This window comes from Telmatherina bonti (assembly GCF_933228915.1).
Source record: "Telmatherina bonti genome assembly, chromosome: 3".
NCBI lineage: Eukaryota > Metazoa > Chordata > Actinopteri > Atheriniformes > Telmatherinidae > Telmatherina > Telmatherina bonti.
The window spans coordinates 14,626,454-14,652,253 of record NC_136621.1 but is presented as its reverse complement, the minus strand read 5'-3'; the positions used below and the strand labels follow the sequence as shown (position 1 = coordinate 14,652,253).

The following is a 25,800-nucleotide window of genomic DNA, read 5'->3' as shown; positions in this document are numbered from 1 at the left end:
GAGTTTTTCCTCATTACTGCCAACCTGTGGTCGTTTGTGGAGGTCACAGTTTTGTGGTTTTGCTCACGACATGGTGTTTGCCACCTGGTGGTGGAAAGAATCACCTTGAAATCTTACATACTCTGCCTTTAAATAAATCATCAAGGTGTGAGATCAGAGAAGGAAAGGGACCACTGTTTCTGCTGTGGATGTACTAGAGGAAATAGTTTCCTATGGTAATAAGAGATGGAGAAGATAGGGAGATGTTTGTAAAATACTCCGAGGCCAAAAGTCTATAAAATTAGTCTTCATCTTCAGACTGAAGGCTGTAAGGGTGCATTCACACTGGCACTACTTGTTCTACTTTAAAGGTGCAGCATGTGACCAAATCAAAAGTCAATGACAGAAAGGATTATCTAATCATTAAAAATGTGTTTCCTTTAGTATCTAATGACTTTATTAAAATAACTGTTCCATAATTACTGTCTTAAAATTAGCCATGGGTCCACATACATGGCAGCTGCCATACTTTTGCCTTAATGTTGCGGTGTCCCTGAATTGTTAAACAACTGTACGTTTTAAGTGAGAAACCTCTGAGTTTTAAAATTGCTAGACCGACTTTGTTTGATACAAGCTAGAGCTTCGTTTGGGATAAGTAGTGTCTTAAAAAGAACATAAGTAGTACCGTGTATTGCAGTTATCACTGCAGCCAAGTCCTAAGTGCGATTGGGCTTTCAGAACCTAGTGCAAAAAAAAAAAAAAAAAAAAGGAATAAAAGGGTCTTGATTTACTTGCAAGTGAATTTTGGTGTGGTGAGAAAGCAAACAGACTATCCAGTGAGGGGGTGATGTAGGAGGAATCATGTGGCGCCTCTCCTATTGATCATTCATTTATTGCTGTTCTGTAAATGAGATATTTTCGGTATTGACCAATCCTTGAGTCTGATTTTCTTCTTCTTTCTCCTTGAACAATGGTCATTTCAGTAATATATAGCAAACAGTTCTTTAACTGCGCAACAATGTCAAGGGAGTTTGTTCCACTTGAGTAAAGTGCAGTGTGAAAACAAACTAAACCAAAGAAAGAAGCATTTGCAGAATTCTCCACCATATAATTCCCGGGACTATCCTGGTGTAAATGTGCCCTAAAACTAACCCTCTGTACAAATATGAGCTCTGTGGTGTTTGGATGTTTGGACATATCGAAATACATAGTGATCCCTTGTCAATCTGCCTCCACATTTTCATAGAACTTATCTTATTAAGCTCATTTCACTAAACTTAAGAATTAAACAAAGTCAATGCCACTCAGGGCGCGACCTAGATTAAGTGCTGCATCTTGCTACTAAGACCTTGTAGAAATATTTATTTTTACAGCTGCCAGTTTCCTGCATCCTCAGTATAACCTCTACTGCTGTGACAGCATTAAACCAGCAGCAGACCCAGCTGTTTGATCTTCGCACTCTGCCGCCTGCATGGGACAAGAAGAAAAGAGGGGGGAAAATGCTGAATTTCTACATTTACAGCTCAGTCTGACAAACAAGGTTGTACAGATGCTAGACTGGCAACCCAACGTTTTGCAGATTTGCAGGACAGAAGCCACATCGAGGTTTGACATGTTAGTGCAACCTGAAATGACCCAACCAGATCAACAGTGAAAATAGCCTCTGGTTAGTCGAGGCTCAGCCTAAAAGAAACTCTTTCGTGTCGGTGCTGACAGATTCTTGGCAAGAGAAATTGTGCTCGTGACCTGTCTGAAAGAAAAGTGGTGAGACCAGGTGGGGCGGTGAGGATCCGGTGACACAGCCTGCAACTCCATTGCTCTTTCAGATATAGTTTTCAGGCTGCACCAGCCCTAAGCATGCACAACAACAGGACACAACAATCAGTCCAGGTGGTAATATTCCACTCCCAGCATGCCGAGAGAGACAGAAAAGAAATAAAATAAATAAATAACATCCATGCCAAAGCATTGCTCCACTTCTCCGACTACATTTCACTGTCTCCTTGGTAACCAGCACAGGGAGAGCGTGAAGAAGAGTTGTGAAGAGACATGATTGGATGATGCTGTGCAGCTTTGGACCACTGGTGGAAATGTTGGGAGTCAGGTAAAAAGAAAAAGAAGGAAACTAAGAGGATTCTACTTTTTTTATCTTTCGTTAGAGTGAATACAGCACAGTGCGATGCAACGCTGATTTTACTGTTTCATTCATACAGGCGTTTTTCTGCAAAGCTCTCACACATGACATTCAGTAAATGTGGATTTTATCTTTTGTTTGTTTTAGAGACAACAAGCAGATTCAAAGGCTGGTCCAAATTGCTTCGAAAAACATTTAAAGGCGAACGAATGAGTAATTAAGGCTTAAAATACTCAGAGGCATTCTTAAAACTTAAGCTCCAAGACTGTGGGTTTTTTTTTTTTTTTCTTTTGGAAAAGGGCAGATTACAAAGTCGGGAATGAAACTGAGAGAAGTGTTTTGTAGCTTCATATATAGTTTGTCCAATTCATCATCAGAGATAAAAATGTACCATGTCCTCCTTGTTTTTAGCTGCCTTTGTGAAAGAAAATGTACGACCCCAATTCCAAAACATTTGGGGTGCTGTATTAAATTTAGTATGTGTACCATGTAAACACACCAAGGAGAATGATATTGTTCTATAATTACCAAACATGATTTGCAGTGTTGGGCATATTCCATTAAAAAAGTAATAGTAGTAGTAGTAGTAGTAGTAGTAGTAGTAGTAGTAGTAGTAGTAGTAATAGTACTATTGTTATCATAAATTGCTAAAACAATCATTTTATTTTAATTGTTATTTTAAAACATTTGTTGTTGTTTTTTAACTTAACAGATTCCATCCACCCATATGCATAGAAAAAAAAATATCTTAAAAAAAAAAGTTGAAAATAAAATTAACTTTTTAAAAGGGTCAGAAAGCAGAATCCCTTGCAGCAAGGACAGGTATGGCCAAGGGCCTTCCATGACCCGGATTTGAACCGAGGTTGCTGCAGCCACAACGCAGACTACTAACTACTATACGATCACGGCTGTTTTGCAAGTGTGTCTGTGAGTTGTTGGTTTGTGTGAAGGTTTTCCTCTTGATGCAAGTCTAGAAGACATGAGGTTTTACAGGTGGTATCTAGCTTTGCTGCATGCACAACAGTTTGAAAATCATAGTTAATCAATAAGACATAGGAGTAGAGAATCTGCATGTCAGTGGGAGGTATGCAATAGCTCTGCTTGTGTGGGGTTTTTTTTTCTCTTGGGTGACGTTCCTGTGATAAAGCAGGATGGCTTCCTTGCTGGGCAAATCTGGAGAATGAACAAAAGCCTGGTCTCGTGGAGCCAGCCAGGAGTTGAACCTAGAGTTGTCTGATCTATAGTCAGTCATGTTATCCATTGTGCCACTAGCCCTTTGCTAGCATTCTCAAGAAGTTTAGTTACTGCGAGCACTGTGGGCTATGATTTGACAGTAGCATATAGTCTGTTAGGATATAAGAGCAGCCTTAAAGACAATCCTTCGAGCAGGAATTGAGCCAGCGAACTAAGGATTCCTGTCATGCAGCACCTACAGTCCTCCGCTGTAGTGGCGCAAGAGTGCCATCCTCCAACAGCCGTACTATCACCTGCAGCTAGCTTGACCTGTCCTTTTCCAGTCAACCTGAATTTACACAGACTTTGGCTATGTTCACACTGCAGGCCTTCATGCCAAATTTCGATTTTCTAGTCTAATCACTTTTTTTTTTTTTGCTTGTCTTAATATTGCATTTAAATGTGACTTATCTGCGGACTGCTGTGTGAACAGCTCAACATCCTAAAGCGACCTCAATGCTCAGCTGAACTTTAATTACGGCAAGCACAGAACGGTGTTCATGGAAACCAGCGTGGAGGTCACCAGTACTGTCATTTAGGGGTTTCTGTCAAATAGATTGTCTCTTGGCAGTCGGGAAATATGTGAACGGGTAATGGCAAAAAGGCTGACGAGGAAAAAGAAATGTAACTCTGCTATGATGTCGCTACTCTTTACAACGGAGTGTGTGGAAGCGGCCTTGGAGCCAGGAGTGGTGAGTTCAGGGTGAAAGTGGGTTAGCAAAGCTGTTGGGCCTAGAGGGGTTGTTCAGTATTTGACTCTATCATCAACAGATGTCCATAAACAAGTGTTGAGGATGTATTTTAGATTTACCAAGAAAACCCAAGTTTGGGGCACCACCTGACAAGTCAGGAATAAAGATACTGAACAATGCCTTAGTCTCAAGAGTCAGCAATGAAGGCTGATGCACTCAAATTTCCTATGCTAAAATATTGTCAGTCTAACTACAAAAACATGTGAATAAAATGGTTAAGACAATGAGACATTAAATGAAGGTTGGTGATATGGATGTGTGTGTGTGTGTGTGTGTGTGTGTGTGTGTGTGTGTGTGTGTGTGTGTGTGTGTGTGTGTGTGTGTGGTGGGGGGGGGGCAGAGAAGAGAGGGGCTAAAGTGGGGAGTATGAGGCCAGCTGTAGGTTATAAGCTAGCTTTGCGGCTAATGGTGCTAGCTGCTGAGGAAGGGCTAGGTTAGCAGCAAGTTGGGTTGGCTATGGGTGGCTGTAAGGCACTTGTTTTGAGGTTGCCATGGCTGAGCACACCTAGCCTATGGTGACTAATGGGTGGTTAGTCAGTTAAGGGTGTTAGCTCTGAGGCTGATGCTATCACTAACTTAGCAAGACGCAGGAAAGACGAAGCTCAAGCTTCAGCTAGCATTAGCCGTTTGATCCTGATGTTAACGGGGGGCTATCTTTTTAATACCTACATCAAATTCTTCAATCCTTAGTTCCTCATTACATATATTTTTGTAATTATCAATAGTAGGAAGAAGATTTTGTATTTTTCCAAAGAAAACTTTTTCACCTGATTCTGAAAAGGATGAAACGTTATAACATGGGCAATTTGGAGGGAGAGAACACATAATAAAAAAATTGGAGACACTACACTTGGTTTTAACCAAATGGTTAAATATCCAATCCAGAACTGATTACTGGTTATTTTCTGAACCACTCCATCAACCAAATGTAAACACAAATATTGGGAGCAGTCCATTCAGTGATGATTGTTGTATACACTTGAATTTATGCAGGAGTAGAAGGAAAAATGAGGCTACTGACAAGATTCTCCAATTTTCTCAGCACATTGGGGCACACCTTGTTCCAATCTTGTGGAATCAGATAGAAACTTTGTGGTATTTTATATACCTTTGAGCCAGAATAAAAGGAGGCTGGTGAAAAAATGTCTGTTTTGACAAACAGGTTGCTTGGATGTTTGGGATTTTTAACACTTTCTTGTGGCAACTAGACCTGCATTTTTTTAAGTACAAAGCCAATACACACAAATGTAAACTTGGGGTCAAAAGAAACAAAGACACATCTGGCCATTGAGTAGCGCAAATCTTTGTAACTGTATATAAAGAATATTGCTCAAATAAACAAAACACTATCCTACTAATAAATATTCTTTAAGGTAAACAAATTCAGTGTGTTGATGTGAGGCGCTTCATACGGTTGGACATGTGAGGTGGACATGGTTACCACGGGAAGCATGAAGCGGAAAGTCGCCGCTTCCGCAGTTTTGCTGTTGCAGGTAAAATGATTGTTTGAATAAAAACAGCTGATAGAGGTGGGGAAAAAGTAAGATAATTTTTTACAGCATGTGGCATTAGAACACACGGACCAGCCGCGGGCACAACCCACCCTGCCGCGAACGAAGTTGCTCGTTAAATATGAAATAACCGGCTTAATTGTACATAAAGCAGATATCACCCCACACTGACCCCTCCCCGCTGTGGACGAAGCTTCTCGTGGAGAATGAATGGATTTGAATTTTTTTTTTTGCAGCCTTGAAAGCAAAAACAAAGTTTTCGATTCTTGTTGAGTATGTAACATGCTGTTCTCCACTCAGCAAAAAGTAGTGTTGGTACTTCCAGTTCAAAGACGTTACTTTGGAATCTCCCTGAAACGTTGCCATTGTTGCTGTTTCTTTGTGTTTGTGGCGTAACCAGCCTAAGCAAAGCACTCCGCCCACGAAACCAATCATCATCGTATTTGCAAGGTTGTCTTCAATCATCACAGACTCCTGTTCTTCTGGAAGATGAAGTGTGGCTGCCGGAAAGCCCGACACAGCTGTACCGCATTCACCCAAATTATAGTAGCGCAACACTTTATATTCTTAGTAACGGCAACAACGTGTTTTTTTTCTGCACATGCTTGAACCATGTCGGGCTTATATGATGTAAAGTTTTTTGAAGGCTTAAAAAATGGAGCAGCAAAACAGAACCGGATACAGTGTTTCTGCTGGAAACTGAAAGTGTTCGGGATTTTTAAGTATTTGGGCGGTCCATGTACACATCTGTCTCCATCCATTTTCTTAACTGCTTTTGTGGGTAAGCTGGAGTCTATCCCAGCAGTTATCAGGCGAGAGGCAGGGTACACCCGGGACAGGTTGCCAATCTATCACAGGGCCACACAAATAGAGGGGAAGGGTTACGGGTAAGGGGTAGAATTGGGAATCAGAGACAAACAACCATTCACACTCGCACTCACTCCTAGGGACAATTTAGAGTAACCAATAAACCCAACATGCATGTCTTGACGGCGGGGCAGGAGGAAGTCGGAGTACCTGGAGAGAACACACACATTCATAGGGAGAACATGCAAACTCCACACGGAAAGGCCACTAATCGAACCTCCTCCATGTAAGCATGTCAGGTGGAATTTATCATCTGATGCATTTTAATTAAATAAATGGAATACTTGTCATTTGGTATGGTGGTGTACTGGGTAGCACTGTGGCCTCCCAACTAGAAGGTTTGTAGTTTGATTCTCGGCTCGGGGGTGGCTCACATGGTGGTCTTCCCATGTATGTGTGGGTTTTTCTCCAGGGATTCAAGCTTCCTCCCACCCCACAAGACAAGCATTTTAAGTTAATTGATCACTTATCATGTAAGTTGCTTTATATGAAAGCATCTTCTACAAATGACTGTATAATAGATTTTTTTGCTTTTTCTCTTTTTCCAACATTTTATCTCTGATTTTACATGAAGTTTTATTTAATTTATTTCTTTATTCCCTTTTTTCTTTCTTTCTTTCTTTTTTTTTTTTTCTTTGCTTTTGGCCTCATGTGTGGTGCGATAAAGCTTTCACTCCTTTCTCCCTCTGGGGTCTTGGCTTCTGGTTTTACAGACCATCCTCATGCTACAATTTATTTTGGTTTCATATTTTTGTATTAAAAAAAAAGTCATAACAATAATTTTAACTGGCTTTTGAAGTTTACATTTTTTCAACATCACGCGTGAGCCACGTTGTGACATATCATCCATGTAAATGTCATTTTAGCTAGCTAGTTAGCTAGCTAGATAGCTGTCACCAGCCTTTTGTTGCCCATGTTCCAACTTTTTAAAGTTATTTCCGCCACTGGATTCAAAATGAGTTCATATTTAGCATGAAATGGAAAACGTTTCTGTTTAAACATCTGATATGTTTTGTAGAATCTATTGACGATAAAATGTGGGTTGATGAAATTCTCTCTTTTTTACTCTACATTTTCCAAACTTTTCTAAAAATGGGATTTTCAATTCAGGGTTGAAACAAATTACCGAGTCATGGACATGAATTCGCTTTTTTTGCAACAAATACATGAAGTATCACTGCGCTTCTTTATGCCCTGTAACACATCAGATGATCAAAGAGTTACACCAACACTGGTTTCACCATCTTCGAAGGTTGCAACAACCCATTCAGTTTTGTTTTGTTCATACCCCCAATAATTATCATTACGAAAGCCAAGATTAGCATCTTACACAATCAAATTAGGTTTGATATGATTCCGGTTTGACCAAAATTAAGTACAAGCTTAGGTCTTTCATAACTGGCCTTTAAAGATTCAGAGTCTACAGAAGTGTTGCACCTCGCAGTTATTTGAATGAGTCATTCAGCTGTAGCTCTTGGTCATTAAAAGTCAGAAAATATGCATAATCATCATCATCATTATTATTGGCTCACAGTCAAAGTGCTATAACCAGCAGAGATCTCACATCATTGCTTCATGAATAAACAAAGAATATATTTAATATGTGAAATGTTTTCTCCCGATCAGCTCATCTCAGTCTCAGCCTTGGATCAAATTTGAATGTATTCATTGAAGGAAATTAATTAACACAAATTCAGAAGTAGTGATTCTCTAGTATCATCCATAGAGATCTATACAGTTTAGTTACAGTAATGAGAAACATGGAGCAATAACAAGGCCAACAGAAAGAGACGAACAGCACCTCCTTCACATCGTGCCTCTGTGCTAAGAATAGAGGCTCTATATAAGGAGCTGTGAGAGTCAGTCGGCATAAACTTAGGGGATGCCGCACTGCTCTGCTAATGTGCAGCAGCTTGATGCCTCACTTCCTGTAGGGGGGGTCATGTGACTGTAAGGGTTCACCCAGGGCTTTGCTGTAGTGGCTCAGAGTGGAATGGAAACTAATGCAAACACACTGAAGCTCTGGAAGAACTCATGACTGGCATGACAAGGCGAACATGTGATTTTCTCACCGTCCTTCTCCTGATGTTGTGCAAAGCTTCTAATTGGAGTCTGGATAAAGTTGTTGTTGTTGCTGCTGCATCTCCAAATAAACATCCAGCTACTGAGCTACTGATAAAGTGTGTGTGCATGCTGTAAACATGTGGTTACTGTTGGCATCCTTCCTTTAAAATTCCACTAAATTTAAGTCAAGTTTCTGATATGTTAGGAAGCTAAACTTTTCTTTTCTCAAATGAATGCATGTTCCAGTCTGAACATGCATTAGCACCCATCACAGTGTTTGGTTTCAGAGGCAGATGTCTGAGGCAGGCTGGGGGGTTGGGGTCGGGTATTTTCCAACCACAGTCATCCACAGTTGATACATCTAAATATAAACTGGCACCCTGGCACCAAATCTGGACAAATCACTACCTGTGACTGGCACATCATATTGAAATGGAAGACGATATGCTGGTATACTGAATGCTAATAAATACATGTGTGAGTGGGGGCTGGTGTGGGATTTGTGGGAAAATCCGAGCTCTGCTCCTGGATATGTCAACATGGCGGGGTGTTATCCCCATGTGGCGAGGCAGGCTACCCTGGTTTGCAGTATAATAACAGGTGCAGGGTTTGCTGACTTTTGTCCTGGTACAGTCACTCTTTCATCACTCCCAAGCCTCAGGCGCAGTTGTGGCCTTCAGAACAAGGCTCTAGAGATGGACTTTGACTGGGAAATTCCCTTAATGGAATGAGAGCCTGTTTTCTTTCAGAGACGAGCTGGAATTCAGTCTCTTATTAATAGCATCACCTCATTTCAACTTTATAATGACGATGGGCCAGTAAAAGAAACATTTCAATGAAATGTTACACAAGTTGGTGCTTTTTCTTTGCCACTGCAGGTTCTGTATCGGACCCAGAGTATTTCTGTTATCAGCAAGCAGCCAGTAAGGCATTCTTCTTCCTTTATATCTGGTTTTAGGAGTGCATATTATTTAAAGTAGAGATAAATTCTCAGCTGTTGAGGTGGGTGGCACACATGGGTTCAGGATTTATACATTTAGTTTTCAAAGGCATTACTTCCTTTCTTGTCTTCACGACTGATGCAAGGTTGGAAAGATTTTAATAGCTTGAAGGCGCGCATAATTTAGATTAACAGAAGTTTTATAGTTTAGGACTTGGACAAAAATAAATACATTGAAAAAGGAGCCATTGACATATAGATTAGGGCTTCATCAGCTATAACAAGGATGATACTCAATCTGTTGTGGCTAAAAGAGGTGAGCTGTGAGGTAAAGCTTTCAATTTACTAGTCTGTATATGGGTATAAGCCAAAAGGATGAGGTTGTACATACATGGAGCCGAAATGAACTTCCTTTATAAGGTGGCTTGAGTCAGCTCACACACTCTGGAGCAGGGTCATCCAACTCCAGTCCTCAAGAGCTACCATCCTGCAGATTTTAGTGTTTCCCCACTGCAACACACCTGATACTAAAAAAATGTCACTTTAACAGAAAGATGCTGATGATGGCAGCACGTTGTGGGAAACACTAAAACCTGCAAGATGGTAGCTTTCAAGGATCGGAGTTGGAGACCCCTGCTGTGGAGGGAGGTTGATATGGAGGCCTGGCTCCTTCATACTGAAAGGAGTCAAGTGAGGAGGTTCAGGCATCTGATCAGGATGCCTTTTGGTTGCTTCCTCTGGGAGGTTTTTCAGACACATCCACTTGATACGAGATCCAGGACTTGCAGGAGGGTTTTTTTATTCATGGGAACATGGAGGGGTGGATGGATGGATGGATGGATGGATACAACAATCTAATGATTCACTTCTGACCAATGGATAGTATCTCCATAGAGGAGCATCATTAGTTGTTTCCTTTGCAAACAGGACACAAGATGCTGGTTACAACTGGAGACAGTAGAGGAATGAACAAAACATAAAATCATTTGCAGATTAAACCAATTAAAAACTAACATGAAGAACCCGCCTCCTGCAGCTGAAAAGCCATTATCAGACCACTGCAATAATCCACATATGTCTGTACTCACACAAACACAGCTATTAAAATATTAATCAAGGAGATGAAACAGCATTTACTAGGAGAAAACCTTTAAGCTGGAACAAAGCCAATAGGAAGGTAATATACAAGATACTTTCTTACTTTTTGGCTGAATTTAAAATGTATGACAAGAAGAACATAAAAAAAAAAACATGATTCAGTTTAATCTCTTGCGTCCTATCGTTCTGTCCTCCAGGATTTGATTTTTGCAGTGTTTTACCTCAAACATTGGGCTGAATGTTTTTCAGAGCAGCCACAACCTCCATCTGAGAAAAAAAGAGCAGAGTTGGCTTTATCCTGCCCAGGCCAGCAAACTTCTAGTTACACTGCAGGCAAAGGCAGAGAGGAAAGGCCATAACTCAAGCCAAAATTCAGCCGTGAGAGGAGTGAAGAACCTGACTCTGACATGATGACAGTCTCGGGGTGCTCCACACTGACAGCCACAAACTTCAGGCATCTTGTCTGAACCATGTGAATCATATGGCAGTGCCCTCTAACTGCCAGAAACCACCAAACAGTCTGTATTTATGAGGGCGTGCATGGAAACCGGTCAGTAAGGTTTGGAATACAAGCACGCGTGGCTGGTCTCGGGAAGGCAGAACATGCTAGAAACAAAGTGAAGGAAAGCAGAGGGAAGAAAAATGGGAATTCAAGCTGGCCTCCTGGTGATGTAGGGATATTAAGTGGCACGAAAACTGGGGCAAGGTTGTTTCATGAATGACCAAACACTGTTTGCAATTTGCTGCAAGCTAGCGGCTATGCATGTTTTACAGTCTGAAAGATTTGCCACTTGGATGTTTTAAAGGCAGCGATAAACAAGCCTCTGGCCGGTTGTCAGGAACGTCAGGAGTCTGGGTGCATGTCTGGAACACTTGTCCTCCGGTATGTCCTGCATCGCCAGCACTGTTGGACCCTCGTCAACAATTTTAAATGTGATTCAGTATCAGCACTTGGTAGAGACCACGCCCTGACCCTGGTTATAATGAAAGAGCCAAAACATACCTTTAATCATCTCCCCAGTAAGGTTATGTCCTGCTGAGCAGGTGTTATGAGTCATAGTCTGGTTTTAGATGATTTCTTTGTAATTCTTTTTTCAAGAAAAAAGCTTTGTGTGTGATGAACGGAGGCAACAGCAGGATCTTTTATAGGCAACAGTTCATAACAACGTGTGTTGAAAGAGCATGTTATTCTTATTTACAAGCTAAGAATGTTAAATTAGAATTAAAGAGTTTAATAAACATTTTTTAAATGTCTAAAATATCTAATGTAAAAAAAAATTGAATTTTTGCAAAAGAACTGTTAATTTCTGCCTGCAACCTCTGAAATCCATGGTCGGACCCATGGTTGGACCATGGTCTCAGTTTCCCGTTCTTAGCAGACAGGAGTGGCACCTGATGTGGCTGCTGTAGGCCATCTGCTTCAAGGATGGATGTGTTGTGTGTTTAGAGATGCTATTCTGCATACTTTGGTTGGAACCAACCCTTGATTTCCTGTTGCCTTTCCATCATATCCAACCAGTCTGTGCATTCTCCTATGACATCAACAAGACAGTTTGTGCCAGACAACTGCTGCTAACTGGATATTTTCTACTCATTAGCTCATTCTCTGTAAACCAAGAGATGGCTGTGTGTGGAAAAATCCCAGTAGATCAGCAGTTTCTAAAACACTCCAACCAACACTGTGCCATGTTCAAGTGAGTAAAACCCCTACATCAGTCTGAACTTCAGCATCTTGACTATGTTCACATGACAAAATGGATTGCATTGCTGCCATGTGATTGGCTGAGGATTGAATGTTTGTGTTAACACCCAACTGAACTGGTGGATCTCATGAAGTACATAAACACACTCAGAGCTCAGACAAGGACCATCATTTTCTCAAATTAACAAAATTGATTTCAATTTTTGTTACCATAAATATTTTACATATCCAAACAAGAATTTAATATTTTTCTCCAGAAAACAATAATAATTTAGAAATCCCTCCTGTCGTGAGTTAACAGGCATTTTAACTACTAAAATAAAAATTAACTGGGTTGTTAAAATCTTGAGAATTTTATATATATATATATATATATATATATATATATATATATATATATATATATATATATATATATATATATATATATGTATATATATATATATATATACACACATATATATATATATATATATATATATATATATATATATATATATATATATATATATATATATATATATATATACACATATACATATACATATATATATACATATACATATACATATACATATATATACATATATATACATATATATATATATATATATATATATATATATATATATATATATATATATATATATATATATATATATATATATATATAATAAAAACTCAAAAGCATACATTTCCTATTTTAATATTTTTTTAGTATTATCATTAAATTTGCAGGCATATATCTGTTTCATTGCATTTTCTAGAAATAATTAATTCATTCGGGGTCAAACTCTAGAGGCTAACCTTATCTGCTATTTCATTTAAAGCTTCTCTCTTGTCTCTAAGAATAAAATGTAATCTAGCTGAGAGAGAGTGAGCTCCCAGTGGGGTTAAATTGGATCATCATGAAATGGAAAGACTGCCCGGATAATAAGGCGAAGCTCCAGCAATGCATCACACACACACACACACACACACACACACACACACACACACACACACACACACACACACACACACACATTTAAACATTTAAACAAACATGCACTCCTACAGACAAATAAACAAATAAAAATGAATGCATGCTAATGCAGCCTGACACAGAAGCCCATAAGAAAATAAGTTAATGCACTTGACCCGGGAATGTGAGGGTCATTGTGGATTAGCTGGAAAGAGACCGGAGGTGTTAGTGATGAGGCTGGAGCCAGAGGAAGGTTTCCGAAGAGAGACAGAGACAGATGGACGAGAGAGGCTGAGGGGGAGGAGAGACGGAGTGAGAAAGTGTAAGAGTCTGAAGTGAATGTGTGAGTGGTAGTGTACGGGATTGTAAAGACAATACGGGAGAAAACTGATGGAGACAGCAGAAGGAGAGAAGCCATCCACCCATCTGTTATCTCTGAACAGCTCTTTCAGTCTCCACCTGACTGAATGGCATAAAGAGCTCCGGTCCCATGTGTCCTGTCCAGGTTTCTGTTTACTCAATCATTGTTGATTAACCTGCGGACAGACCGGCAAGCCCAGGCATTGGCTGGACGAAGGGCACCACAACCACTGATACTGCAGATAAGCAGAGGCGGTGTGTGAATTTTAAGGCCTGATTCTGCTCTCTGTGACAAAAATTATGTTTGTTTTTGCAGTGGCTGATGGGAGATGTTTCAAGCACCTGGAGAACACAGATAAGATCAGACAGATCTGTAAACATAAGAGAGTAAGCTTGTTTCAAGCTTTCAAACTTTAAGAGAGCAAAAAAAAAAAAAAAAAAAAAAAAGATAAAACTTATAGACTGTATATAAAAAAACGGACGTAGTCTCCGTGACGTCACCCATAGGTTTCTGAAGAGCTGAATTGAAGCTCGGTGGGCGGTTACTATCATCGCCATCTTGGCAGAGGCATGTGTGTCGTCTCGCCTGGAAAATACAAATATAGTTAAAGAGGTGGAGCTGAGAGAGGGGCAGTGAGCATCATGGCGGATGATTGACATCGAGCGAACTCCGAGCTGCCTGTAGCTAAGAGCTAACCAAGCTAACCCAGAGATAACTGGAGCTAATCGGCTGAAGGAGGTAGGCGGGCTAAAGCCAAATCACGTTGTTAATCGGCTAAAAAACGTGGTTGTTCTATGTTCTTCTTACTTGAAGCGGGAGATCGGGTACCTGTCAATCAAAAGGACACGCCCCTAAATATGCCAAACTTCGGGATTATATTACTTTTAAACGGGCAAGTTAGAAAAAAATCACTCCCCCCACAGTTGTCATGAAGGTAAACCTGACCTATTAAACTTAAAATGGATTTTTGAACCAGGCTGTAAACATGTTTATTTCTGCTGTCTTTTTAACATGGGAGTCTATGGGGATTCGCTCTGTTTGGCAGCCAGTGGATGAAGGGAGAACTGCAGTTTTATGCACTTCCACATTGGCTTCACTTTTCACCGCCGGAGGCTCCATCCATCTTTCTTATACGGTCTATGATAAAACTTCATACCCAAATGTAAGAGCAGCTGTTTTTAAAACCTTGTAAAAATTAGCAGATGTTTTATTGTTAGCAGAAATGTAATAATCCTTGTACAACAGATGTGTATAAGAAAAGGTAATCATTCAGATTTATGTCACAAGATATCAACACATTGGCTTTTTGAGCTCGCACCATGGCTGATTCAGCAAAGAAACACAAAACAACATAATCAGAGAAATTGAGGAAACTATGGAGAGAAAGTACCAGAACAAGATTTCGAAAAAAGACATAAGAGATTTTTTTTTCCTGGCTGTTGACAACAGTCAGGATACAAGATGACTGCTGAATTAAAAAATTGAGAAACTCTGCCAAAGTTCAAGTAGTTCTGCTTTAAAAGTCAAATCAAAGATATCCATGTTCCATGGTGTATTATAGAGTAAAGGATTTCCACCCCTCTGGCCACACACATATTTATTTAATTTATTTATCACATTTAAGGCTCTGTTCACGCTGCAGGTCTAACTTTTTTATTTTTTTTTTTTTTGTTTTTACAGTTGTTCACATTATAATTTAAATGCGTCAGACTCCAATGTAAATGGTCTATGGCTCTGAAGTTACCCACATGAGCAGAGGAAGACGTGATGTCACACATAGCAATCTGCGTTCACATGCTCTGCCTCCACTAGCACAAAATTGTGTCATCTGTCTCACTTCAAAGAGGTAAAAGTTAGATGAAATGCAGCTTGACCATTCAGGATGAGGTCACCTAGAGAAACATTGGGTGTGTGTCTAAAAATTTGAGTATTAAAGGGATACGGTGTAAGTTTTGACCAAAACATTGGCCGAATGTTAGTAATAACGGATGATTTCTGGGTTCGGTATACAGTGCTTGGCGAGTGTTGGCGTTCCAAGAGGGCCGACTTCTTCATAAACCCGACAATGTAACTTTGCTGGAGCGGATCCGTCTCTCATGGGATCATGTGACCAGGTGTGCCTTGCTTTACAGCACCACCTCTATAAACACAGAGGACTCTGCTTTGTGCTATTTTTCTCCTCTTCAAACAAAAGTCTGTCATGGCTGTACAAAGTTAGAGGGTGTTAATGGAATCTGAGCAGGCCAGGAAAGAAAAGAGAGGGGCTCGGTCCAGAGGAAACACATCAGTCGACTTTGGCAAAAAAATTTTGCTGGTGGAGTCTGGTGAATGAACAGTGTGGAAAATTCACCCTCTGTTTGCCTCCTTATTATTAGACTGTTAAGTTAGCTCTTTGCTTGTACCAAACTAGAATGTATTTTTTCACATCTGCTGGACAAGCACTTATTCAAAACAATTGCAGCAAGTGCCTGATGAGCTGTAGAACGTTGAAGTATATGTCTGTGTCTTTATTTTGCTATTTTGAAGAACCTAAATGCCGCTAGTTAAAGTTAATTAACTACAGACCAAAGCTAACACAACCCCTAAATGTTTTGCTGGGCTGGTTTGCATGCAATACATGCATTTTATATGTTCATGTATATTTCAAAGAATTAACAAAAGGTTAACCGTAATTCCCAGACAATAGATTGCACCTGAATATAAGTTGCACCTTTACCAAGCATGCAGTCGCTCCATTTCTTTCTTCTATTTTCCTTTCTTCACAGTGATCACCTTTAATTTGAAGACTGATTCATTCACATTTTTTCATGTGTTTTCCACGATGAAGGTGTGCGTGTGAAGCACAAAATTAGCCAGTACAAAACCATACATTAGCCGCACCGTTCTTTAAACCACAGGATTCATCGTGTGGGAAAAAAGTATCAGCTTATTCAAGAGTCAAGGTGCCTTTATTTGTCCCACAGTGGGGAAATTTATGCCGCAACAGCAGCAAAAAACACACAGAGGAATAGAAGAAATAAGAATGAATAAAATAAGAAATAATAATAAATATACAATATAAAATATATAAAGAATGAATAAACAACAACATTGTGAGTGTCACTCACTAAAGAAGCTGCTCGGAGCTGTCAGTGTCCTGCAGAGGGTGGGATGTGTTTTTTAACATTCACCATCGTCCCACCACTTCCACTGAGTCCAGGGAGCATCCCAGGACAGAGCTGACCCTCCTGCCCAAGTTATATCCTGGAAATCATGGCAACAACTGGCCCAGTTTAATTTCATAGTGTTCATACGCTGTTTAATTGGAAGCAGTACTGCTGTCATGTCCAATAGGCAAAGTGTTAATACAGTCATTTTTATAACAATAGGTGATTAACATGGGTTGTGCCAGAGTTACTGCTTCATGTGATACGCAAAACTGTCATTTATAGTAGAGACTCCTCAATTTTGCAGTTGCATTGTGCGGCATGTTGGAACTTACAGGTTTAGCGCCCTTAGTGGTCAAAAGTTACACAGTCTCCTTTTAAGACCTACAATGTAGTTTAATTTACACTTGGCCTCAGATTAATATACTTTCTTCTGACATCATGACACAGGCTTTGCATGTTAGTGCTAACTATGCTTATTTTGTTAATAGATTTAGTTCATTTTAGAACCCCAAAAAACATAATAGCAATCATTTTAGCAAACATTTAGCAAGTATTGCATAATCCTTCAGTACAAAGAGTTTTAAAGGTACTATAGGTATTATAAATGCTTTCCATCTGAAATCAGAAATATAGCATTAAAAGAAACAATATTTGTCCAGTAGGTTCTCAAATAGATAAATGCTGGCCACAGAAATGTTGCTCTTTGTCACAGTCAAGATAACAGTCAAGTCCCCACTGCAACATGGAAATAAAGAGTTAGTTTCACTGTCGACTGTCACGGTAACCCAATAAACTGGAAAAAAAGAACAAACCAAAACAATGAAAAATGTTTTCTTCATCTTTTTTTTTTTTTTTTTTAGCTTTTTTCATTTGAATTTAATTTACAATTTAATCAGCAGAAAAGCATAAAAAACCTGCAGGACCACAATACTTGAGGACCACAAACATCCCTGTTCGAAGCCTTTTTAATTCCACATTGATACATTTTTTTTTTTCTGATTTTTTGCTTGTGTTTATAAAGTTTGGAGATGTCATATTTTGCGGGGATTGCTCAACCTCGGCTTGTCTTTACTTCTAAGAGACACTTCACAGGGTGGCCTTTTTATGACAAATCATGTTAATAACCAGTTGCCAGATAGTTTAAATGGTTAAAAGTCCCTCCAGATGTTTCTTGTCTACTACCACTGAAATTCAAATTAGCAAATGTTTCTTATGAAATAGTAAAGTGTCTTTCTTCCAGCATTTTGGAGGATTTCCCTTTCTTATTGTAGATACAGCATCCGTTTATAATCTGTAAATCTTACATGTCTTCAAATTTTACACATCATCCAAGCTTCTTATTTAAATTAGATTTGTAAACAGCAGAGGAAGAAATCTTTGCCTTTTTGTTGGCATGAGGTGGACAAGTAACTGCTTGATTTAATTTTATAGTTTCACACTCCTTTTTATCCTAACTCGCTGATAACATCTGTCCTTCAGACGCTTCGCAGTACAAACCGATCGACGCTAAACAATTACAGGATATAATGAAAACAGAACATCTCCTAACAAGATGCACAATAGGTGCATAGATGGGAAATGTGATGAAGAAGGAAAAAAAGAAAAAAAAGACCTTGAAAAGCCTCTCTGTTCCAGGCTCGGTATGAAGCCAAGCTGCCAAAGAAAGACTTTACTGACTCGCTTCCACATCTCAGATGGCTGGAGAAGACCTTGAAGAGGGAGGAGGAAAAAAAAACAAGCCAGAGACGGATGGAGAGCAATGGCGGACGTCTGTCAGCTGCCACATACATCTCCAGATAACAGGCAGCAGCGTAAACAGAGGAAGGAAGCAGCGGGAGCGTGGATCAGTTTTACATACTGCATCCGTTCAATAAATCAAATAATCTCAAGCAGCAACAGTCAGCAGAGGAGGTGTTAGAGAGGAATGCTTAGACATACACAACTTTACAGGAAAGACTTTGTTTTTAAGCTGTGCCAGAAAAAGACATGAGGATAATAAAAAAAAAAAAAAAAAAAAGGTTATTCATGATCTCCCAGCGGTTCTGCCTTCACGTTGTCACACACAGAGGCTGTCAATCATAAGGACGGCCTCTCCACCTCCACACAAAGATCACACTCCCTCTTCTTCACACAGACATGAACAAACTCAGTGAACTCTATAAATATATATGTAATATTGCAACCAGAGACTCCAACTCCAACAAAGTTATTACAGTGTTAATGACATCATTGACCTTTACGTATGCTCACTTGACATGAAAACCATTCCTTAAAAGGGATGGACTATAAAATGTTGATCTGCTTCTTGACAAAGAAAGAAACTAATATGGAAAGCCAGTATGAACGAGAAATGATTTTTCATTTTTGAAAAATTAAATAGTTTATGTGACAATTGTCTCAACACGCAGCTTTCTTGTTTTACCTAGCAATAGTGATTTGCTTCCACTACAAGGTAGCATTGTTCAAACGATGAAACAAAAACAACAAAACAACTGCTCTATTGCACAGCTTAAGTATAAAATGTGTTGTGTTTTGTGATATGATATGTAGGTTTGAGATATGTAACCAGGTAGAGGTTCTATGTGAAACAACTTCAAGAAAATAAATGAAAATAGGAAACATTACTTGATCAAAAGTCAATAAGATGGCATCATTCCCAGGAAACATAATTTACTACTATTTATCTGTTTTGTTAATTTCTCATTCATAAAATTAACTCTTAAGCATATAAAACAATCTCGCAGCAGAAACTGAATCTCAAAAACAGTAAACAACCAGAAGTGCAGTAAAAGCAAACTGTCATAGGGGCTTAAATTACCAGTGTGAGCCAATATTATATCAATTTAATGGATAGTGATTGGATATTTGGTGATGTCTCAAATTCAGTCAAGATCCTCAAATTTTGATTCAGCATGATTTAAGATTCGCCAATAAATACGAAATTATATCATGGGTAATTGAAATGCCTTTTCAAAAATGTAAGTATTTTTAACCTCAATATGGGTGCCAGTGCTGTATTGAGGCAAACATATTGCAATCTCTGCATTTATTCCGCAATAGTATTGTTATAAACTTCACCCATTTCAATCTCAATTAGGTGCATTTTCATTAATCTAAAGTTAGTTTTCCACGCCTGGTCTGAAATGAAAAAGTTACATGCAGTTATAACTTCACACACAAAAAAAAAAAACAGACTGTGTTCACTGGGGATTAGAAATGTGACTTTACTTATGAGCTTGATTCCAACAACATGATGGCAAAAGAGAGAAAAAAAACATGAAAGACTAACAGAAAAGAAGAACATGTAGAGCTGCATTTAAAATGATCTTTCTACTAGTGTGACTGAGACATATTGGATTATATATAAAAGAAAGCCAGTTGTTTAAGAAAAAAAAACATTTGAAAGTGGATGTCAGGACTGGTGTAAATCTACTTTGTCTATTTAAAGTTTGCAGCAGCGTTGCTGGAATGAATAATCTTACACCTCTTCCCAGTGCCTCATTTAATCTTCATCTCTTCTATCGACCTGTTTGTCTGATTCCTGAAACACTTTCCAGTCACACTGCTGACTTTTTCAAACCATGAAAATATCCCTCTAACGACTTAACTGTGCTCATTCATCCTAAATTTAGCCCACACTCCTGATCCCTTTCCCTCGGCTGTGGGAAATGGTGCATAGTCCCTTTCCTCACCCCCCTCTCTGCTCCGTCCAGCAAGGACCTGAGCGAGGCCGTTCCCTCAAGTGCCTGATTGTAACTCACAAGAAGGGTCTAGTGTTTGGCATGTAGGTGTTCTTACTCTGCCTCTCAACAGCGATTGAAAAGTGTGTTTCCTTCTTTTCCTTTTCTGGCACACACACACACACACACACACACACACACACACACATAAATAAAATAAAACAAGTCTTTATCCTCGACCTGAAACAATGGACTCTCTGATTCATTTTAGTTGGTGGACGTCCATAGAACAACTCAAGGACAAAGAGGCTGAACCGGCGGCCTGGCTATTCAGGACTTGTCCTCGAGGATGGCATGCTGATAATGCCTTTTAGTTTAGACATACAGTATGCTTCCATCAAACAGCCCACAAAGAAGATTCACAATTCAGTGACCTTCCCTTTAAGCGATTTGACCGCAGCTACTGTATAATTTGCTGTGCTACTTATAAGCAGCTGTTTGCCAAAGTCTGCTGAAAGCATCCATCATGCTCCTACCAAAAGGATGGAATATCAACCTTGAGTCTCTGGGCAAACTAAAGAGATGTAGTATTAAGTGATTAGTTGCTGTGTTGAGGTTCATGCAGGAGCTGACCTGGAAAAAGACTAAAGTTGGCTCATATACTTGAAAGAAAGCCAAAGATGTGACTCATTGTGTCCTTCTTAGACAGGAGACCATAAAACGACTTTGAATATACTAATTTTGCCAAAGGACACTCATACCACAATAACCAACCCCCTTACTGTAACATACTAGTGAAATCCTATTTGAAAGAAATGACCCTGTAGAAGCGTTCATGTCGTCCATCAGCATCATCAGTTTCGTCAGCACAAATAGCCTTAATACTAATCATCAACGTCATTCTGATAACCATCATCACTATCATATCTGTCATCACTGTCCCCCCATCTCTTCCTCAGAATCATCATCCTCTTCATCCTTCTCTGACTCGTCGCTCTCCTTCTACTAGTCCCCTCTGGCTGACCTGAGCCACTCCCTGTTCCAGTTTCTACCCCTCAGACGAGTAACTCGGACAGTCCACTTACTCACAAGACAGTTTGGACTGGGACAAAACCACATCAGACTGCCGTGACCAATATGAGCCAGTAGTCAATTCCTGGGGAGGAAGATGAACTGGTCTTTAGTAGGAAAACAGAAGAAAACTAGTCTGGCTATTGAGGTGACAAATGTATGAGTCAGATATGTGTTTGATGTGTCGTTTTTGACTGTCAGCACCAGAAAGAAGCTGAAGTTTTGGGTTTTGTTTTATTTGTTTCAACTCAGAAAAAAATGTCATAGAAATAGGACTTAAAGGGTGAAGTTGTTTGGATTTTGCTATTTTTGCAAAGACGTAGAGATCATTGATAAAAAGTAGTAAATACATGTATATATATATACATATACATATATATATATATATATATATACATATACATATATATATATATATATATATATATATATATATATATATATATCTATATATACACACACATATATATATATATACACACATATATATATACATATACACACACACACACACACACACACACATATATATATATATATATACATATATATATATATATATATACATATACACATATATATATATATATATATATATATATATATATATACACATACATATATATATATATATATATATATATATATATATATATATATGTATATATATATATATATATATATATATATATATATATGTATATATGTATATATATATATATATATATATATATATATATATATATATATATATATATATATATATATATGTATGTATATATATATATATATATATATATATATATATATATATATATATATATATATATATATATATATATATATATATATATATATATATACATACATATTCAGAAAAGTCATCAGAAACTGAGTTCAGTGTGTTTCCAGAATACAGTAAGCTTTGCCAAAGCACCAGTTAAACCACACTACAGCAGTTTTGGAGCATTCGTCCAGGAAACTGCTGACAGCAGCTGAGACTCTTCACCTGATAAATGTTTGGACAGGAGTGGCTCCACGTTGTTCTGAAAACAATGAGATCAAACGGGACCTTCAAAGCCATCAAGCAAGATCAAAGGCTGGCAAAGAACTTTACTTTCAGTCCATATACTGACAGAGACAGAGGATTACAGTGCATGACTGCTAGGGATAACATGAGAATTGACTCTATATATAATATACCATATAACTAACATCAGCGGATAGAATAAATATATTTTTTACCTTTTTATAAGACATGAGCAAATAATTTTGCATAACACAAATATATCAAACTAGTCTTAGAAAATGAAATATTAGTTTTCCGTTAAATGAAGAAACAAAAACATAAAGTAATACATGTTTCACTATATAGTTTCACTCCACAATGTTTTAACTTCATCATAAATCTGTTTTTAACGAGCATTTGGTAAACATCATAACAACAATGTACTGTCCTCTGAGAAAGAAAGTAAGGTTTTCTTACAATTCAACACATAATAAAAATATGTCTCACATTATACTCAGCAATATTATGGTTGTATTATTATAAACAGAGGAGTTTATGGTCCAGGTCCAGTAGGTCCAGAACAAGCCCAAAGCATTAGCCCTCCACCATCATGCTTGACACTTGATAGGAGGCATTTGTGCTGATGTGCTGTTTTTGGTTTTCTTTGCATTCTAATCAAATATTTCCACTTTTAAGGACATTTATTTTTTGTGTTACAGATGTGTTGTGGTTTTTGAAGATGCAGCTAAGCAGTGCTGCTCTTTTTAGAGTGAAGAGGATTTCTCTTGTGACTCTTCCAAACAAGCCATACTTTTCTAAATTTTCATGAACTTTAACATTTAGCATGCTAACTGAGGCCTAACACCAGGATAGCCCAGGTGACTCAGTTTGTTTGGACAGAAAATACAAAAAAAACAACTTATATTTCATTTTGTTTGGTTCGCTATAAGACTGCACTTTACTGCACTTTAACCAGGACAACATTGCAGTTACTGTGTTTGTTTGGGGGGTGGTATTTAGAAAAAAAATGCAGGAACAAGAAGACAACCTCACTCATTTGTGAAGACAAAAGAAAAGAAACAAATCATTTGCCTTCATTTGCTTTGTTTGTAGCAAGTAAACAATGGAGCAACACCAACTTCATGCATGCTTCTGTAGAGTGGCAGCTTAAAAATATTTCTCACTGTAAATTGATGGGTTTGAAATAGTTTAGCTTCATAACTGTTAAAAGTTTGATGGATTACAGTAACCAGTTCTGTAATATCATTGCTGATGTCTTTCTTCCTTGGCAACAAGCTGACAAAACTTCTGGTGTATCAATTAGCATCAACCTGGCTTTTACTGACCCTCTTATTCCTTTGGAAGGAGTAAGGATGAGCTTTATCTTTTACAAACTGTTTCGGTATTTTAACTTAATTTTTGTTAAATTAATAATTACATGTCATTTGCTGTTTTAATGTGTATTATTTACCAAGTTTTAAGAACTTTAAAGCCCCCTAAAACTAAAAAATGACACTTCACAACTTTAAGTTTCCAGCTTAAAAACACCCATTACAGTATTTCCTTTTAAAGCATCGTATCACATGCCAGAAACTGGATATCAACATACTGGTTGGTTTGAACAGCACCATGTCTGATTTAGCAAAGAACCAGACAAGAAAATTATCAAGGGAGAAGAAAATGAGAAAGGGACATGAAAAAGATAAGAGAAGAGTCAATATAGGACTGACTTTTACTGTCTGGAGAGAGCTACAGTGGTAGAGTAACAGTAGGATGCCAAAATAATTGTCATTAGGGGTCACATTATGAAGAAACTCTACTAACATGCTGTTGTGCTTCTTTAAGGACCCGTTTTATTATATCCTACACACAGCTCAAACAACAATAAGTCAATTGTGGGCAGTACAGGGTTTAGGTCTGCTGTCCTTTAACCTTTAAAGGGGACTGGGGGCAAACCACCATTCTTTCCATTAGTGGATGATCAGACCCCCAAAAGCAGAAAAACTGCCACATGAGAGCTGCTATATTTGACAACTCAATACAGCCCCAACCTAGTTAGATGACCTTTGCCCCTCGTCATTTGAGAAATCGAACAAAATCAATCTTGTTGCTGCTGACTGAGAGTGATTTTGTACCCATTAAGCATTAAGGTTCATTTGTTTCCGCTCAGCAGTCTGAAGACAACACTTACATCAGGAGGAGGACACATCCACTTACCGATGGATGAAGCTTTCAAACTTCAACAGCTTTTCTCTGTTTATTATTCTACCTTTGTTTTTGGGACTATTCAGTTGCAGGGGGAGTCTATATTTCACCTCACATTACCCCATTGGTTGTCAATGAGACCTTTCAGAGAGGAGTTTTCCTCTGCTGATTAAAACATCCTTTCCTGCAGAACTAACACAGTGGTGCCATTGAGACGTTCCCTGTAACTCTCTCACTGCACCCCTTTTTATATTTCCGAGTGACCTGTGGACCGCTGCAGCAGTATACACATGGTATCAGCTTGCAGCAGTCTGAAGGTGAGAGAGGCACAAATGGGTAGACAAAAACTATTGAGCTTGTCCCTCTGAAAGACACAGTCAAAGGTTTTCAGAGAAACTTAAGTCCAACACAAATAGTCCCAAAGAGGGAACTTGACACTTTGAAAAATAGTCATGAAAACAAAGCAAGACCCGTTCTATCTCAGAGTCTATTTAAATCACCCACCAATCAGCAACCATGCGCCCCACCCATAAAGCACAGTACATTAAATTTATTTCCATGCGGATTACTTGCTTGTACCTCTTAAAAATAAGGCCTGTCAGCTCCCTGACATTTTGAGGGCAAGGCAGGGATAAGATGAGAAAAGAAGAAGAAGAGTAGAAAAATGGAGGAAGGGTAAAAATGCAGAGAGAGACATTTCTGTAACTCTGTGAGGTCGAGGAATACAAACTACTTGTCCCCTGCCCACTGGCCAAATAACTAACACAAACATCGATTCATTGGGGTGACGAGGTGTGGCGAAGGCGGTTGGAGCAATCACAAGGGCTTACACATGAATCCATACAGAACAATGCCGCTGGTTCACAGGGCTGCCCTGCTAGAACATACATCAGCAGCAAAGGGATGGTGGCTCTCAGCACAAACACAGCCCACACACAACATGAACAAGGAGAGCGGGAGTGATGGAGGATTACCTGGAGGTCAAAGAATTTGCTGTATCTTCTGTAGATGATGTGGGAGGTGTTGTCAGAGTAGGTGACATTGATAAGATATACCTGTCAAGAGAAGAAAGAAAGAGTTG

At 38.7% G+C, this 25,800-nt stretch overlaps 1 protein-coding gene across 2 annotated transcripts in view; it reads right to left on the bottom strand.

Annotated features, from left to right (window-relative positions):
• sh3pxd2aa (SH3 and PX domains 2Aa) overlaps positions 1–25,800 on the bottom strand; it is a 126,076-nt gene that overhangs the window by 79,735 nt on the left and 20,541 nt on the right. For both annotated transcript variants that reach the window (XM_079264776.1, XM_079264777.1), the window contains exon 2: positions 25,694–25,774. In XM_079264776.1, coding sequence (XP_079120902.1) covers positions 25,694–25,774 — 81 coding nt within the window. The remainder of the gene's footprint in view (positions 1–25,693; positions 25,775–25,800) is intronic.